Source organism: Pezoporus flaviventris, unplaced genomic scaffold, assembly GCF_033815535.1.
Source record: "Pezoporus flaviventris isolate CSIRO_AGI_PZ_B2104156 unplaced genomic scaffold, CSIRO_AGI_Pfla_v1 ptg000013l, whole genome shotgun sequence".
In the NCBI taxonomy this organism is placed as follows: domain Eukaryota; kingdom Metazoa; phylum Chordata; class Aves; order Psittaciformes; family Psittacidae; genus Pezoporus; species Pezoporus flaviventris.
Genome location: NW_026892561.1, coordinates 41,778,410 through 41,796,748, shown reverse-complemented (window position 1 = coordinate 41,796,748; position 18,339 = coordinate 41,778,410). Strand labels below are relative to the sequence as shown.

General features: G+C 37.6%; 1 protein-coding gene across 1 annotated transcript in view; it reads right to left on the bottom strand.

Annotated features, from left to right (window-relative positions):
- CUL3 (cullin 3) overlaps positions 1–18,339 on the bottom strand; it is a 59,111-nt gene that overhangs the window by 14,046 nt on the left and 26,726 nt on the right. The window contains exons 4-9 of the mRNA XM_061453020.1: positions 9,349–9,509; positions 7,828–7,942; positions 6,213–6,441; positions 4,545–4,690; positions 1,581–1,757; positions 602–772 (exon numbers count right to left, since the gene is read on the bottom strand). Coding sequence (XP_061309004.1) covers positions 602–772; positions 1,581–1,757; positions 4,545–4,690; positions 6,213–6,441; positions 7,828–7,942; positions 9,349–9,509 — 999 coding nt within the window. The remainder of the gene's footprint in view (positions 1–601; positions 773–1,580; positions 1,758–4,544; positions 4,691–6,212; positions 6,442–7,827; positions 7,943–9,348; positions 9,510–18,339) is intronic.

The following is an 18,339-nucleotide window of genomic DNA, read 5'->3' as shown; positions in this document are numbered from 1 at the left end:
CACTAGAAGGTGCTTCAAGGACTGTTCACATTTAGGCTTTACTTTTTTTTCTCTATCTCTTGGCGTATTTAATCAGTAAATGGAAGCAACTAAGGGAAACATGTTTCCACCCACCAATATGAAGATTTTGTATTTCCGTGATCTATCTCAAACTACTTAAACAAAAAGGAATTGAGTCTTATCATCAGTCTGTAGATGGAAGCAACTAAAAAACCAACTGTGCATGCAATAGAAAATTCTACTGTGAATAACAGAAAACCTAGGATAAAGCACATCCTTGTCTTCAAATCCAGTTACTAGATAAACAGGAGTTATCCTCTAATTTGGAAAGTCTTAAACTGTGAAAAATACTAGCCTTGTTTTCCAAGATTGTGCTCGCATCACAGGTGCTTTCCTATTTTCTTCCTTTTTTTTTTTTTTCCACAAAATTATTCACAAAAGCCTTTAATATTTTCTGCTGGGGCTTTAAAAAATCAAATCTGTACTTAATAGCAATCAAGATGTATGTTATCTACATATCCCTGATGTAAAACCAAAAGAAACTGTATTTATGGGGGGGGGGGGGGGGGAATCAAGTAAAATTATGCAGATACTGTCTTACCTTTAATTTAGATATCATATTTTTCTCAGAGTCATCTGAAACACTCTTGTTTGTGAGAAGTCTTCTTGCCAAGTGCTGTTTGTAATAGCGTTCAAAAACATCTTTCTCTTGCATAAACCTAAACAAAACCATTGCCTTATCCAATATAGTTTCTACTTCTTGCTCTGTTAGCTGTAAAAGAAAGAATTTTCTCATTTAAATCTTCCAGCACAAGTGTCTTATACAACCTAAAGTAATTCACAGCAAGCATATGGTCTAGCAGTAGCATATAAAGAAGCCCACAAAACTCATCCAACATATAAACGAGCCAAAAGAACAGTGCACAAAGTCAGAGTGGAGAAGAAGATAAGAGCTAAAATGGATGGAAAAGCAATTGTGAGGCAGAGGGAAAATGACAGAAGGGTTTAATGTCTGAATAAATACAGTAAAAGCTCCTGGGTGAGTTTTTAAGTATTTTAAAAAAACAAGCACAGATGGAATGCAGCATTGTAAGTATGGAAAGTCAGCTAAGAATGAAAGATTTTATATGTTAAGACTCATTTGCAAAGCCTATCTAGTGCCACAACAAATAAAATGACTACTTATTTTATAAATAAGTACAATTTGATAACTTGATTGCCAAAGCATAAGATGCATATAATAATATTCAGCTTTATTCAAAGCCACTGAAGCCTCAGCTGAACCATCCTATCCAGCTCCAGGTGCCATACCTCACAAAATTTCATGAAAGAAGCTATGAAGTAAGATTGAAGAACACAGTTGTACTTAAGAAAGAAGAGACAGGTAATAATCCTCTGCTATACAAAAGACCTTACATTTCTATCTAAAGTTTTATGAGATCATATTGTGTTACATATACTTTAAGGCAGTATTGCCAGTTATCTTAATGCAAAATTAATTCTTCAGAAAGGAGCTTATTTTAATTTCATCCACGTTTCCGTGACAAAGAGCATAATCTTTTAATTTAATTTATACTTACTCCCTTGACTCCCTTTTTCAGCTTATCATCAATAAATAATGAGAGGTACTCAGGAGACCTAGAATTGAGGTTGAGGAAGTACTCAAAGTCACCCGCAATAGTCTGTTTGAAGAGTCGATCATTATTGAAAGATTCTTGCAGAAAGCGGTCAAACCTACTCTTCAAATCCAGTAAACCCTTTAAAAAAAAAGGGAAAAAAACATTTTCAGTGATGTGATGTCATAAGTTATAGAAAAGAGCACATCTACAATCAGAGATTCTGCAAAGCTCTCTATGTTTGGCATAGAAGCAATTTTCAGATAAGCTGGCTAACATACTGGTGTCAAATACTCAAGCAGTTTGCCTTAACAAGCTACTCAAAGATTAAGGAAGTTTTTTATTACCCTTGTTAAACAGGCTGATTTTATTTTTAAATCCACAACTTAAAAGAGGTATTTGTTATATTTGTTGGAGTAATTTGTTGGAATAATGTTGACAAAGTCACTATCATAAATTCAGGATGCAGGAAAGCTGGGGCTAGGCACCCATTAACTACATCCCTAGGGCTACTTAAACAAGTTTGAGAAAACACATTGCAACAACAGGCCCAATCTTGCAGGCTTTTTCCCCCTCTAATTTCAATCTAAGGACACCACATTATTTAGTCACATGTTTCTCTACTGATCTTTAAGAGTCACTGTGAACATACAGAAGTTAGATACAAGCAATAGCTCTCCAGTTATCAGTGTGAAGTTCACAGGCCTAAAGTACTTCCTCTGAGCTAAATTTATTAGATCCTTAACATAATTTTTACAGTTTGCACCATCTTCACCCAGAATTAAAACAACTGAGTACAGAAGGGGGAAGCATCTTAAAATCACCTGAGCACCTTGCTAACTATATATGTGATATGCACAGGGTTTAGACATAACTAAGACAGTATGGAGGAGGGCAGGAATTTCACTTGAGAGTTAAATTTATCATGGGTAACAAGTGCCCACAAAAACTGTTCACCTTAAATGCTCTTAAAATCCTCAGTTTCTTAAGTAGTTTATATGTGGTTACTTGAAGCCATTCAAGAACTACTTAAAGAAGTAGTAATGTTTCTTAGGAACTCACCGTCTCACTTAAAAGGAATGATCTTTAGGCAGGCTAATTAATGCATATTAGAAATTTTAAATTCAAAGTAAATCCCACTATCTTTCTGTTAACCAAGGTTAGCTTATGTCTCCCCTCCAGGAGTACACCATCTGAACAGCCTGGTGTTAAACAGGAGAAACTGTTACTACCTTAAATTACAGCAGCACTTCAACATCCCTTCAAATTATTATAAGTTTTAAATCTAATCCCCTGGCAATGGTTTTGCAATCATCTTGCCAATTACGCTCAGCGTTTGGCGATGTCATGAAGCAGAAGCAGTGCTGGACTCTTATGAAGTTTTTTCCTTGATGGCATACTGTAGCTTCCTTGTCTGTCGTCTTACTGCTGTTTAAGTCCTTGAAAGATTCAGATGAACGCGGCTGAGTGAGGTTTCTCAATTCGCAGGTGTTTTTCTATTCTTCCATTGTCCCAAAGGTAGTGAAGGATAAACCTGTTTGGGGGGTGGTGGGGGTGGTGGGGTGGTTCAGCTGTAATAATGTATCAATCTCTTCCCTAGGGCATCTTCATGAGGTGGTTGGGGTACATACTAATGGGCTGAGAGGATGAGCTCTGCCAAAGCCCACATGTTATAGCTCTAAGTCTCCTTCAGCTTCATTATCCCATTCGCTTTTGTAGCACGAAAAAAATCGATAGCATCTTTAGAATTTTTAACTCATTCTCAGTTAAATTTTTAATGATATTCCTCTTTTAGGTTCATCAGGATGTAAAAGGAGAGTAAATTACTTCAAAGTAATCCAGACACTTATTCTCCACATCATTTGCCTTTTTTTTTTTTAATCATACCATCACAAAAAGCATAACAGTCCTTAATCATTAAGCCGAATAAATTTCGAAGGGTGTTCTCTCTTCTTTTTAACAATCTTTGGAGAGGTGATTCTTGTCTAAGCTTGGTAAGAAGTTTGCTTCAGCATTGCCAGAAAATTAATAATCCAATCAACAATCTTTTTACACTCAACTGGCTTCTTCTAATAGTAACCAGTTCTAGCAAAGTTACTGATTTCAAACAAAGCAGTAGAGGTGATAGGCATACAGCATTAAATGTTTCTCATGAAGAACAGACACAAGGACTTCAACTACACATTTAAAAGTAAAATCTTAAAAGTTTAATGAATGAACATTTTTCCATTAAGTATAAAACATCTTCCAGCTATAAAAACATCTCCTTAAAGTTCAGTGACCTCTAAAGATTTTAATGCACAAATTTAAAACCATCTTCTCAGAGACAATGGGAGAAAAAAAGACAACAAACACTCCTGAAGCGTATCTTGTGATGTTGATAAGTTAATGGCACACATCACTTCTAGTGAGAGAACAAGAATGAACACTTAGGTCTTTCAACATGCAGAAGTGTTCTGTTCTCAGGGAGATTGAGAATTAACCAAGCAATTAGTTTTGATTTATATCACATTCACCTCTCAGTTACTCTTGCCACGAATTGATGTCACGTGATTTTTGTCTCAAACATTGATAGCTATTGTTACATAAAATTAAATAAAATGGACACTACAAAGCAATTTGGAAGCACACATGTAAGTCACTCGAAGCAAATATCATTTAGGATAATCCAAGAAGTTCTCAGCAATTAGGTAATTAGCCTGAACGTCATTTAATAAAAGCAGTTACGAAAAAGCACGAAAACTGATGGTGCACTTTTCAAGTAACTTAAGTAAAAAAGGCGTTCTAAACATGTCTGAGAATTCAGAAGCAAACTTATAGCTTATTAGAAAGAATCCCTTTTGAATCAATATTAAGCTTTACCTTATCAATCACATAAGTTAACTGTGGGAAAGACAGAAGAAAAGAAAGGTAAAATAAGTTAACTACCTGAATGTAGTCGACTGGATTCTTTCCTTCGCCCTCTTCAGAAACTAGCGCTTTGCCTTGCTCTCTCAGGTATGAGCTCATGCACTCACACATTGTCTTCAGACCATTTGGCACACGGCTAAACAACTTGTACATACAAGCAAGGTCTGGAAACAAGGGTAAGATATTATGCAGGACACAGCAATAAAAGTTCAGCCACTTGAACCACAAAAAGTACCCCAAAACACCTCAGGCACTAGAATCTTCTTTCCTTCACTCCTGACAACATGTTGACCACAACAGTCACAAATTCAACCTAAAGACTGCATTCAGTTATTCCAGGTTGTCTGCAGCAAGGAATGTGTTATTGCTGATACCCAGGCCAGCAGATGTCTATGCTTGTACTAAAGGATAGCACACTTCAAGCTTCAGTAATACTATGTTTTCAAGTGGTATGTAAGAATGTAGCTTCCAAGATTAGAAGTCGAATACCATATTAAAAGTTGTTTCAAAAATCTAAGGTAAAGCAAACAGATGCTTGTATCTGTATTAAAAGCAAAAACTGGTAAAAATTTGAGTTTAATTAATATTTGTCTTCAAGTCAGCCATATAATTTTACACTACTTTGTTTCATCTGTCTAATATCATGAGAAGTTATGTTAAACACAACTTTGCAAAAGAGAATTATCCTTGTGCATTTATGTGAAATCTTGTCTTCACAACGCAACAAGTATTTTCTCTCAAGTATTTAACTAAATCAATCCAAGGTCATAAAAGTTAAACTAATCCCTCTAACTTAAAAATACCATTCAATATCCTTGTACCTTTGCCCTGAAGGCTATCTTAACTAGATATTAAAGAAAAAAAACGCTAAGTATAGTATCATCACTTTCCTTTTCAATATAGTAATTTTTTCTTACAGCCAAGAAATTTGCTCACTCTGTCACTCTATCACTTTGTGAAGCTGCTTTAATGAACAAAGGCCATTAATCTAAGCAGCAAGTCTGTTCCCCATTCTCAGGGCTTTAGCGTGAGCACCAGTTTCTAAATATAGATACTACAATCACTTTCTTCATTTGCTGCTTTAGAAACTTATGCTCTATTTTTTTCCATAGTAACTTTCATTCAGTCATTCTGTCCCACATTAACCTCTATCAGGAAAATCAAACCAAGCCAAGTCCTTCTTTTTCAACCACTTCAATAAGCTGCTTCATACCCTTTAAAAACAGCCAACTTTTTCTCTGCAGCAAAGCCCCTTCCCCAAGAATTGGTCCCACAATACTTCTATTAAGTAAGTCATTTACACTAGTACTTTTTAAATAACTGCCTATGGGCCAAAAAACTTCCATGCATTTTGACAGCTACATTCTAGAGGAATGAAAGTAATAAAATGGCTCATGGAAAACCGGTAACAAAACCTATTACCATAAATTTGTACTTTTCTTAAGAGATAGCTGGCTTACCAAAAATGTACCTGTGTCTGGAACGAAACAGAAACAGGTTATACATATGGACTGTGTTTTAAGAGCCCTCCAACTCTCTGAAGTAAGATTCTCAGATATTTATGAAACAGAGCCACCAAAGTGTTTTTACAGTTATACAGGAACACAACTTTTAAGTTTGACTTATCCTAAGTTTAAAAGCAATAAGAAGTATCGTATTTCTGTCTCACACACGATGCAGTCTTACCTTCTGTCTTCCCATTTTTCAGCATATGAACAAGCCCAGAGTTCTCCATTTCCACTATCGTTTTCATATGCTTCGAAATAAGCTCCCTCTCAACAACTTTCACAATTGGTTCTTCTGTTGATTTATCCAGACAGTGCATCACCCGTTCTATTTCTTCATTAATTCTAGCTTCTACTTTCTTTATATATACAGAAGCACTGTTTTCAGCTAAAAATTTCTGACTTTCCATCTGCAATTAACATAAATTAATACTTTAGACTTCTTTTTAAAAGCAGAAAAGGAAATGTACTATTTATTTCAGATCAGCATTTATAAACAAGTTGAAATCAAACAGCATGCCGAAGAAATGAGATCATCATACCCCCAAGATTTACATACATGTTTATCACATAATAAAGGTTCTGTTACCCTGTGTTGCATACACAAGGGGGTACATGCAATATGAACACAGTATTTTTCATAATAAAACAATTTAAGCCAACTTAGCTTCCAGTTACCAACTACAGTTTTAGTTACATGTCCGAAGAAAACAGAAGGATGGGGAGAGGGAAAAGGCAAAAAATTCCTTTCAAATACCAGTTTATGGCATATTTATGAGTTGTGAGGATCAACAGTTCTCATTTTCATTAGTGACAATGCTGAGAACATTATTCCATATCAAACCGTTTTTATCCATACTGGTCAACATAGTCTTTCAGAGGAAAGATAACTTTTTCCAAAGCAGAGCTAAAAAATAAAGCTTAAATAAAAGTAATCATGTTCATTGTAGGGGGAGGTTGGACTACATGACCTCTGAAGGCCCCTTCCAAACTATTCTATGATTCTCTTCATTTTATGCAGCACTAAAGAAAAACAGAATATAATGACTTCTAAATCACTGTGTAACATATGTTTCCGATTACCAAATAAATCTTGAGATCAGAGGATATGACAGTAGATCCTGCATAAGAATTGGGAGTCTGAAAAATCATCTTATCTAGATATCTTTTAACATGCTTTTACAATTTCTATCAGTTTCCAACAATAGAGGAGCATGATCACACGCAACCACCATTCAACTGGCTTTTTCCTCCAAAACTATCTCACAAAAAATCCTCAAAAAATATTTAAAATGTGTTATTCAGTAGCTGGTCAACAAATGGACAGCCATCTGGATTAATTTCTCCATTCACTTCATTTTATTACAAAAAAAATGAACCCACAAATATAGAAACCATGAAGGAAACAAAGCTTCCTCAAAGGCAGTTTGGCAGGTAGTCTTCCCTTTCAATTCCCAGCCTGAAACAGTTTGAACCTTTCATGCCACTTGTGTTTCAAAAAGACTGTAGCCGCAATGCAGGGATAGACTAAGTTGCGTGAAATAGCCCAAAGCAGGCACAAGGTTGGCATGATAATGACTTTACATGTTATTGGCACAAGCAGGTCTGAACTATGTTCAAATTATGGTAATTCTGCAAAATTTGTATTACTTTTTCCAAAGTTTGTTATTTTTTTTCTCATTTCAATTAATGGTGATGGACATACTTATAAGCAGCAATTACTTAAAGTACAACCAATTCTCACAATTCCAGGAAGTTTTAACGACATTCCAAACAATATTACAACATTGCTGTACCTGAAAAAATTCTGCTGACATTTCCAAAAATGGAGCCTCAAAGTCTTCTTCATAGACTGACCTTCCTTCAAGACCTAGAATCATTAACATCTGGCAAGCATTTCTTATTGCGCCTCTGCCAAAAAGTAAGTTGTTAACAACTTGAGAAATCTACATGCTTGCAAGACAGAGTACATAGCAGAATAACAACTCAGAATAAAATACAAACTTCAGTCAAATATAATTAGAGAAAGGCCATCCTAAGTCTGTATGGTACATGTCAGGATTTCAAGAACATTACAGGAACAAGATTGGCTGGTTTTGTTCTAAACTAAGAAGCTGATGATGTTCATTAAATACTTTAAACACTGGGAAGCAGGTCTCAAGTTTTATTAACTTGGAAAACTATTAAGTATATTTCAACACACAAGAAAATAAGAAAAATATTACTTCAAAGAAAACTGCACACATAGGTTGGAATCGAGCAATTCAAAACAATTGCACAGATGGAAGGTACTGTGCAAAGTTTGGGGGTTTGGGTTGGTTGAAAAAAAAAACAAAAAACCCAACCATATCAAAAAAAAAAACAAAAAAACAAAAAAACCAAACCCCACAACATATAAAAAAAGCCAATCCCAAACAAGTCACAAAATGAAAAATGTATCAGCAAATTAAATATTTGGCTAGGCATAGAAACACATCAATAAAATGTGAAAACAAAAGAAATGCATCCAGGAAAAAATTCCACTTTCTGGCAGTAGGGGACAATACACAGCTCTTGCCAAGGAGTATTTTTCTCTTCATAAATAGTGTGTTGGGCAATCTCAGTCCCAGAATTGCAGCCAAAGTAGCTGGGAGTTTATGTATCTCCACACCCAACAGCTGCTCTGAAACTAGAGAAGCGCAAGAAAACTTGCAAATTCAACTCCAGTTGCAGTATCTGCAGTGTGTGATGTAAAACTTCACATCTACTAAACTGGCTGGAGAACACAAGAACAAATTTGAAAGCTCAGAGATGTAAGTGAACTACCAAAACTAGATGGGTCAAAACATGAGTAAGAAATATGAAGAAAAAAAAACACAAACAAAAAAACAAACAACCAAACAAAAAAACTCAACCAAAAACCAAACCCACAACAAAAGTAACCTTCCCCTCTGCCCAAAACACAAAAAAAAGGGTACAAGAAAATTTAAGCCATCCCTCAATACAGAGAAGATAGAGGGTAGCAAGAGGCAGAGAACTGTCAATACTCAGCTTTATAACCAAATGCTTTGGCACAAGGCAGTAATGGAGAGATTTAATTAAAGTTTTAATAAAAAACACAGTATGAGTATTAAAAGAATGTATTCACAAGCTTCTCTATTTACCATTAAGCTAAACCTTAATGTACAAAGAAATACATTATTCCAGATTCAAAAAAAATTTTTACTTGCAATCAGGAATGCAACTTTAAGTAATTATTTGTGTACATTCATGATTCACTCTCAAAAAAATGACAGGCATTATTTACAACAAATGACAGTCACATACAAACATCTTACCTGTCTACAACTTCTCCTTTCCTTTCCCTTGCGATCATATCCAGCAGCGTTTGCCGCAGGTGATCCCTAATGCAGCCGTAGCGTACAACTTGATCTCGAAAAATAATCAAGCCCAAATTGTAGACATTCTCCACATTATTTTGTTGCACATATACACGGTCCTACAAAGCGAACATACAGGAATCAAATTAAAAATTCAGTACACCCATGCTATTCAATTGCAAGAGACTGGTCATATTTCCACTGTAGAAAGGACCAAATTAATCTTCTCTTCTTTTGCCATAAAATGAAATTATGAATACCCTCAAATTCAAAAAAATCAGTTCCATTTTACAAAACTTCACTTACACAGAAAGTCTACTTTGCTGAACGCTGTACACACAGTATTTATGACTAAAGCACACCAGGACCATCTACAGCCTTGACACTTTTTAGTTTGCAGGCAGGGGAATCTCCAAACACTGACAAAATTCATGGCACAGACTGAAAGTCATAGAATCACAGAATCATAGAATAGTTAAGGTTGGAACGGACCTTAAGATCATCTAGTTCCAACCCCCCTGCCACAGGCAGGGACACCTCACACTCTACCATCTCACCAAAGGCCTCATCCAACCTGGTCTTGAACACGGCCAGGGATGGAGCATTCACAACCTCCCTGGGCAACCCATTCCAGTGCCTCACCACCCTAACAGGAAAGAATTTCCTCCTTATATCTGATCTAAACTTCCCCTGTTTAAGTTTGAACCCGTTACCCCTTGTCCTGTCGCTACAGTCCCTAATGAAGAGTCCCTCCCCAGCATCCCTGTAGGCCCCCTTCAGATATTGGAAGGCTGCTATGAGGTCTCCACGCAGCCTTCTCTTCTCCAGGCTGAACAGCCCCAACTTCCTCAGCTGTCTTCATACGGGAGGTGCTCCAGTCCCCTGATCATCCTCATGGCCCTTCTCTGGACTTGTTCCAACAGTTCCATGTCCTTTTTATGTTGAGGACACCAGAACTGCACACAACACTCCAGGCGAGGTCTCACAAGAGCAGAGTAAAGGGGCAGGAAGAGCAAAGGGGCAGGATCACATAATCGTCAAACGAGAGAATGGTTTTGGTTGGAAAGGACCTTAAAGATCATCTAGCTCCAACCCCCCGCCACAAAAGCAGGGACACCTACCACAAGACCAGGCTGCTCAAAGCCCCATTCAACCTGACCTTGAGCACTGCCAGGGACAGGGCAGCCACAGCTTCTCTGGGAAGCCTGTGCCAATGCCTCATTGCCTTCACAGAAAAGAACTACTTGCTAATGTCTAATCTAAATATACCCTCTTTCAGTTTAAAGCCATTCCCTCTTGTCCTGGCACTACAGGCCCTTGTGAAAAGTCTCCCCACATTTCTTGTAGGCCCCTTTAGGTACTGAAAGGCTACTCTAAGATCTCCTAAGAGCCTTCCCTTCTCCAGGCTGAATAAGCCCAACTCTCAGCCTGCCTTCATAGAACAGGTACTCTGGCCCTCTGATCATCTTCATGGCCTCCTCTGGACTTACTCAAGCAGGTCCATGTTCCTCTTGTGTTGGAGACCCCAGAGCTGAATCACAGAATCCCAAGGGTTGGAAGGGACCTCAAAAGATCATCTAGTCCAACCCTCCTGCAAGAGCAGGGTAACCTAGAGTACATCACACAGGAACTTGTCCAGGCGGGCCTTGAATATCTCCAACGTAGGAGACTCCACAATCCCCCTGGGCAACCTGTTCCAGTGCTCTGTCACTCTCACAGTAAAGAAATTTTTCCTGATGTTCACATGGAACCTCCTATGCTCCAGTTTACACCCACTGCCCCTTGTCCTATCACTGAACATCACTGAAAAAAACCTAGCTCCATCATCCTGACATTCACCCTTTACATATTTGTAATCATTGATGAGGTCACCCCTCAGTCTCCTCTTCTCCAAGCTAAAGAGACCCAGCTCCCTCAGCCTCTCCTCATAATGGGGATGTTCCATTCCCTTAATCATCTTTGTGGCTCTGCACTGGACTCCTTCACGCAATTCCCTGTCCTTCTTGAACTGAGGGGCCCAGAACTGGACACAATAATCTAGATGCAGCCTCCCCAAGGCAGAGTAGAGGGGGAGGAGAACCTCTCTTGACCTATTAACCACACCCTTTCTAATGCACCCTAGGATGCCATTGGCCTTCTTGGCCACAAGGGCACATTGCTGGCTCATGGTCATTCTCCTATCCACCAGGACCTCCAGGTCCCTTTCCCCTTCACTACTGTCCAGCAGGTCAACCCCCAACCTGTACTGGTACATGGGGTGGTTCTTCCCCAGATGCAAGACTCTACACTTGCCCTTGTTGAATTTCATCAAGCTCCTCTCCGCCCAACTCTCCAGCCTGTCCAGGTCTTGCTGAATGGCGACACAGCCCTCTGGTGTGTCAGCCACTCCTCCCAGTTCAGTATCATCAGTGAACTTGCTGAGGGTACACTCAGTTCCCTCATCCAGGTCGTTGATGAAAATATTAAACAGCACTGGTCCCAGCACCGACCCTGACGGACTCCACTAGTCACAGACCTCCAGCTAGATTCTGCCCCACTGACCACAACTCTCTGCCTTCTTCCTTCCAACCAGTTCTTGATCCACCTCACTACCTGATCATCAAGCCCACACTTTGTTAGCTTATCCATGAGGATGCTGTGGGAGACAGTATCAAATACCTTACTGAAATCAAGAAAAACTATATCTACCGCTCTACCATCATCTATCCACCTACTTACTTGCTCATAGAAGGCTATAAGGTTGGTCAAACATGACTTGCCCTTGGTAAAACCATGCTGGCTGCTCTTAATGACCCCCTCATCCTTGATATGTCTAGAGATGGTGTCAAGAATAAGTTGTTCCATCACCTTTCCAGGGATGGAGGTAAGGCTGACCGGTCTATAATTACCCGGGTCTTCCATCTTGCCCTTCTTATGGACTGGTGTGACTGCAGTACTCCAGGTGGGGTGGTTTTAGTTATCTACTCAAGAGATTTTACCTTTATTTATTTATTATTTACTTTATTATTTACTTTTACCTACTCAAACCACTTCCATCCACCCCTTTTTGTTCTCTGAGAAAAAATAATTCACTTTCACCATTTCCTATGCATCTTCCTACCACTTCCTTTCAGGCAGAAAGTTCCCCCTCAATATTCAGTGAAATTTCCTGAAATAGCATCATTAGATGAGCAAAAGAAAAAGTAAAGCCAAAATGAGAATAGTTACAGTCAAAATGTTTATAAATTGTTATTGTAAAATTGTACATAAGAACTTCTGTTGCATCCCTCCCCCCAAAAAATTCACTTTTGTTCAACTCAAGATAGTTTCAAGATACTTGCTCGTTTCCTTAAGATCTCACACATACACCCCCCCCCCAAAAAAAACAAGAGAAGGCAGTGAAGAACGAACAATTTTTGTGTATCTATATGGGTTTAAATTCTATCTCCCTATATAATCGTAGCATATAGAAACAATCAAGCTTCTCATCTGCTACCCCTATACTACCTACATTTATAAACTGAGAATGGTCCTCAGAACAGTGTTCGAAGTCTATATAACCCAAAACCCATCATCCAGAGTGGATCGAGACACTGCTGAGCAGAAACCCTGAGTTTCTTACTACTACTTGCAGAAATATTCAAAAAATTGGTCTCCCCTTTATATTCCTCTTTCCCAACTTACCAACTCTCTAGAAAAGGAAAATTATTAATAAATTTAGTAGCAGACAGAAAATCAGTGTATTCACTTAATATCCAGGAGTGCTGTACCAGGTAAGCCCATTTAAAACAACATTAAGAACAGAAATTTTGTTTTACAAACTATTTCTGTGATGAACAATGATTACTTTTTCATTTCTGTCAGGACATAATCCATTCTTCTAATGTAATAGCTTGGGTAATTACTAAAAATACTGTTTTACTACCACTTAAGCCTCAGGATGATGATATTAGAGAAAATTAAGGTGTCTGTACAACTCACAAATCTGTGATAAGGTTTTCTGAATATTTATACAGCTATAAACAAAAAAACCCACAAATTCTATAAAGGATGGAGGTCAATGTTCAAAATGGAATATAAAGAAAATGTCTGAAATAGAGTAGAAAGATTGGCTTCGCCACTAGTTCCATCAATTCTTAAGTACTTTACCGCACTCAGAATTAAAGTGTAAAGTTACTCAAACACCTAGAGAACAAAACTATTAAAAAAAAATTATGCTCCAGAGTATTAAAAAAAATATGAATTTTAAGTTTTTATAAATTCTGCAATTAGAAAAAAAACCCAAACAACAACCCATAAGGAACTGACACCACACCCTTACTACTGCAGCAGCTGAATTTACATGGCAAAATTATTCATATACTAATTATATGCCAGATCGCCAGTTGATGACCAAAGGAACACAAAACACGGTGTTCATGACTGATTTCCTACTCACTCCTTTCAGACATGCAGCACTTCATTTAAATGAAAAACCAAGATGGGAACAGGTCAAATGTGCCTACTCTGTTGCTCATGAAGCAAGCTCAGTTCTGCCTCAAAGCAAAAAGTTTAGTAACTGGTCTACTAAAGTCAATTTAATAATACATAGTAGTCTAGATCTCTGGAATACGTTACCCTATTTTTTCTGTTATTTAGAAAGAAAGTTATTTATTTCACTCCCTTGTGCCAAGAACAGAAGGAAATATGATTCTAAATAAAGACAAGCTTAAAGTACACTTTCAAAGAGATGAAAGAGAAAATTAAAAAGTAGTATCTAATATACTATATAACTTGAGAATATATACATTATTATCAAAAAATATTCAGGCTTGTGAAGAACAGTCAACAGGGTATCAAAATGAATCAAAGCCATGGCCCTGACTCATCTGCACAGCTTCTGTTGTGGCACTGCTAAATGTTGCCACTATGAAATAGTGGCTGCACTAGAAATTTGTCTCAATGTAACAGCAACACCTCTTTAGAAAGCCAGACCACTCTAAAACACCCAAATCACAGTAGCAGCATTAATGTTTCTGATACTGCCGATTTGCTTACCCTTGGTAACAGAGCACTTTTACTGTTTACCGGAAGGTCTCCAACTTAAAAAAAAACCAGTAGTCTTCGAGACAGTAAGCCCCATTTGGGAACAGGTCTGACTGACAAGATTACATGCTACCAAACAGCAATCACTTCCTGGAGGGAGAAGCAGCAGGTACTTAAAGGTAAGAGTAACTCTCAGGAGACAAGGGTGGAGTTTCAGAGAGCAATTATTCATGAACTACAATGTTGCTTAAACTGCAGAGTAATTCTGAACTCAAATAAACCAAGTTACCTACTGTTAAGTATCACCAGCCACATTTTGCCCATCTCTGCATAGATGCACCTGGATGATGTAGCCTTCAGACACCCTTGTGTGTGTGTGTATATATATATATATATACACACACACACACACACACACATACAGAGAGAGAGAGAGAGAGAGGAAGGTCCCTTGTTCTCAAAATAAAAACACCCCTTCTCCTTACTACCTTGTGCATAAGCCATGAACAATGAGAGTCATAGGCCCTAAGATCAAAACTCACATTGCAGATCTCAGTGCCAGCTTAAATCAAGACACTGGCTTTGTGCACTGGACAGGCAAGAAGAGAATGCTCTGCCCTCTGCAAAACACACAGCTGTATTAGTAAGAGTAATTGTTCACTTCTGACACTAACTGGCACTACCCACATGCCTATAATGCAGCCAGGGGTGTGTGACTGCTGTGCTTGCATACCTGAAACTGCTTTAAATTTAGCAAGTACAAATAGTAAAGAAGGGACACCACAGAATCCAGTTTAGCCCAGTTTCCCCAAGACATTCCAAAAATACACTTACGCAGCTTGAAAAGAAGACCAAACAACTGAACCTCCACTGCTCCTGTTACATACAGTAGCTAAATAGAAACTACTTTAGGTATGCTTACCTATGCTGCAGCCAAAAGTGAGACTGAATTTCAGATATGCCCAAGTGCAATACATTACTTCACTACTTCAACATGTCTTAGTACATGGTTTGACTCACTGAAGACGCTACTTAGGACATGACTTCACTGCTTTGGTACCTCACTGCTTGCTACACAGTGCCATGAATTTACAGACTACTACATCTATTCTGGCACTGATTCCTGTAGCCTAAATATGTAAAACAGAAGGAGGAGAGCTAGTGCACATACCCTACAAAATACAGTGGAACCATGCAAACTTCAAATTCAATTGTGGGAACTGGAACGTCTCAAGAAAGTTGGATTTAGCGTTATTGTGCAATGCAAGATTGCAAAACCTTACAGTGGAAATGCAACAGACCTGAAACCAAGCAGACTTTTACCAGATAGTAACCATGACATAAGAGAAGATAATATGCTTAAAAATGCAGCTATGGGGCAAGCTTTATGAGTGTCTTGCAGAAGATGTTGTGCATATAAAACAAAATCCTGCCACAAACCCCAGGCAGCACGTATCATAACAATGCACAAACCCCAGTGTACAAAACATACACCTTTCTAAAAAAACATCTATTTGAATTAGTTTTAATTTAGAAGTGGCAAAATTAAACAGAGTGAAAATTAAGACAAAAAGGTATTTGTTTTGATTTAGATCATATAGGAGCTAAGGGGTGAAAATAAACTTGAAAACATATGTGGCATTAAACCAGATATAGTTTAAAATGTACTCTCCTACATTCTTCAGCCTAGTGATTGTAAGATCAGAATTCAAGAGGATGCTAAATGTTCACTAATGTCAGACTGTGGTTTGCTGGGTACCAATGGGTATTTTTCCTGAAACCAATGGGTAAGGAGTTAAGACAGCCTACAGGATATGAGGAGAAGGACTGGGTTATCTTTTATTTATAAGCATTATATAATTGAATATACTTCTGGTGGAACACAAGCATATCAATTAACAATGTCTGGTGACTGAGTTTACAGTGTTTGGTTTTCTTAAGATAAAATACTTTAAATGTAAATTATATTAGCCGCACTTGAGTAAAAACAACAGCTGACAAACACATCACTATAAAACTACATCTGATTCAGACTCAAAGTAATAAAAAAGAACAAATCATTCCTTATTTTATGAAGTTATTGAAAACTGTTGCTTTGAAGAGCAGTCAGGTCTCATCTTTGGCAGATGTTCCTTGCTTTATAATTTTGTGATACTAGCAGCTTTTTCAAGCTTTTTGAACAAACACATACTAAGACTAGAAGTTTCCTGCTCTTAGTCTTTCCAATGAGCAGAATCACCTTTGACTCAACAGGATACCCCAGTGACAAAGCTGAAACTTCAAATTTTTCAGACCAGTCTTCTTTTAAACCACAGCTTATACTTTAGTCTGTAAAAAAAAAAAGCATGTGTTTTCTAATGACAATTTGTATTATGCACTCCAAGTCAAAGAAAAGAAGGAGTCTGCCCATTCTATCAGTTCCTTGTGTTAGACGGTTCTATTTAATAAAGATCCAATTTATAATCAGAAAACCCATGTTACATTATGTTTAAGCTTCTAAAGTTTGACAACTTTATACAAACATTCTGAAATAAAAATTTACTATATTTTTACTTTTACACTATACATTTTATTGTGGATGCCTCTTTTCTCTTTCTTTGGGTCTCATTTTGGTACAAGTCTACAAGAGGCAAATAATTAGTCGTGGAGGTCTCAACTGCACACCCACTTGAAACTAGGAACTGTCAAACAGCTCATGAAGGACTATATATTCATATTTCTTTGGTTTTTATTCTGTTCTGAATCTAAATTATAACACAGTGAAGTCCAATTTGCATTTGCACAAATGCTTCAGGTCGCCATCTTCTGGAATTTCATCGGCAAAAGAGAAGACTGTCCTAATTGCACTTGAAAGCTTCAAACAAAAGTTAAGACATTGCTCTCCTGAGCACAAGAAATACTCGGGAAATAGCTCTCATCTCCCCTCAAAAGTGCTAACTGAAGCATGTAACCCTTCCCCAAAGGGAAGGCTTCATCCTCAGTTTTCTGGTCAATACACAAAAAAACCCAAATAAAACAGGAATAGCTGATAAGACAGCTTTCTCTTACCCTGCCTGAAGGGTCAAAGATTTACTGAATTCTAGAGCAACAGATAATACTGCATTATCCTCTCTGACCACCTACACACCTTGAAGCATCCAGCACTTTCGGTACTGAAATAATACATAGTATATGGCTAAAACATATCAGTTTTATGTATATGGCTAAAACATAATCAGCTACTCCCTTAAAAAGCTTTGAATTCCATGTCTTCATGTCTCTGAAAATTCACCACTAGCTTTGGTGAGCATTATTCTAATTGTTAGCTACTCTTGACTTTGTCCAGATGCACCTAGCAGCAACTGATTTGTATTTGTTCTGTAGAGGACATAACAGTGATTCCAGGATTTCTCATAGTAAAAATCGTACATCTTCAAAATAAGACTTTCTCAATCTTTCTTCTTCCAAGATAAGATACACAGATCATTAACTATCACTGAAGGCATGTTGTCCAGTCCTCTATCTTTAGATATGTGGTCTTTTCCCAACTTAAATACCCAAAACTCAACCACCCAAACAAAACCACTCCTCCCTCCAAAAAACCCACCAAACCACCAAAACCAAACCCCACAGCACAAAAGCGAGTAAATCCATTAACAAAAAAATAATTAAATTTTAAACTGTGTCTTCAACAATTACTCTTTGAAATTCCTCAGCTTTTAGTAGCTTTTTAACCAAGCAGGATTTCACAGCTAATACAAAGAAGTTCAATGTTACAGCATGAGAACTTTAAGAGCTACAAGATCTTAAGATCAACTGCTCAGCAGGTAAGAGTACAATCTCAGATCATCACCCTGCCTTTGACAAATAAAAAGAAAGCATTACCTGACCTTCACTGGCTAATACTGCATGAAGCTCTACCTTCAGCATGACAGTTCGGAAAACAAGATATTACATAAAACCAAA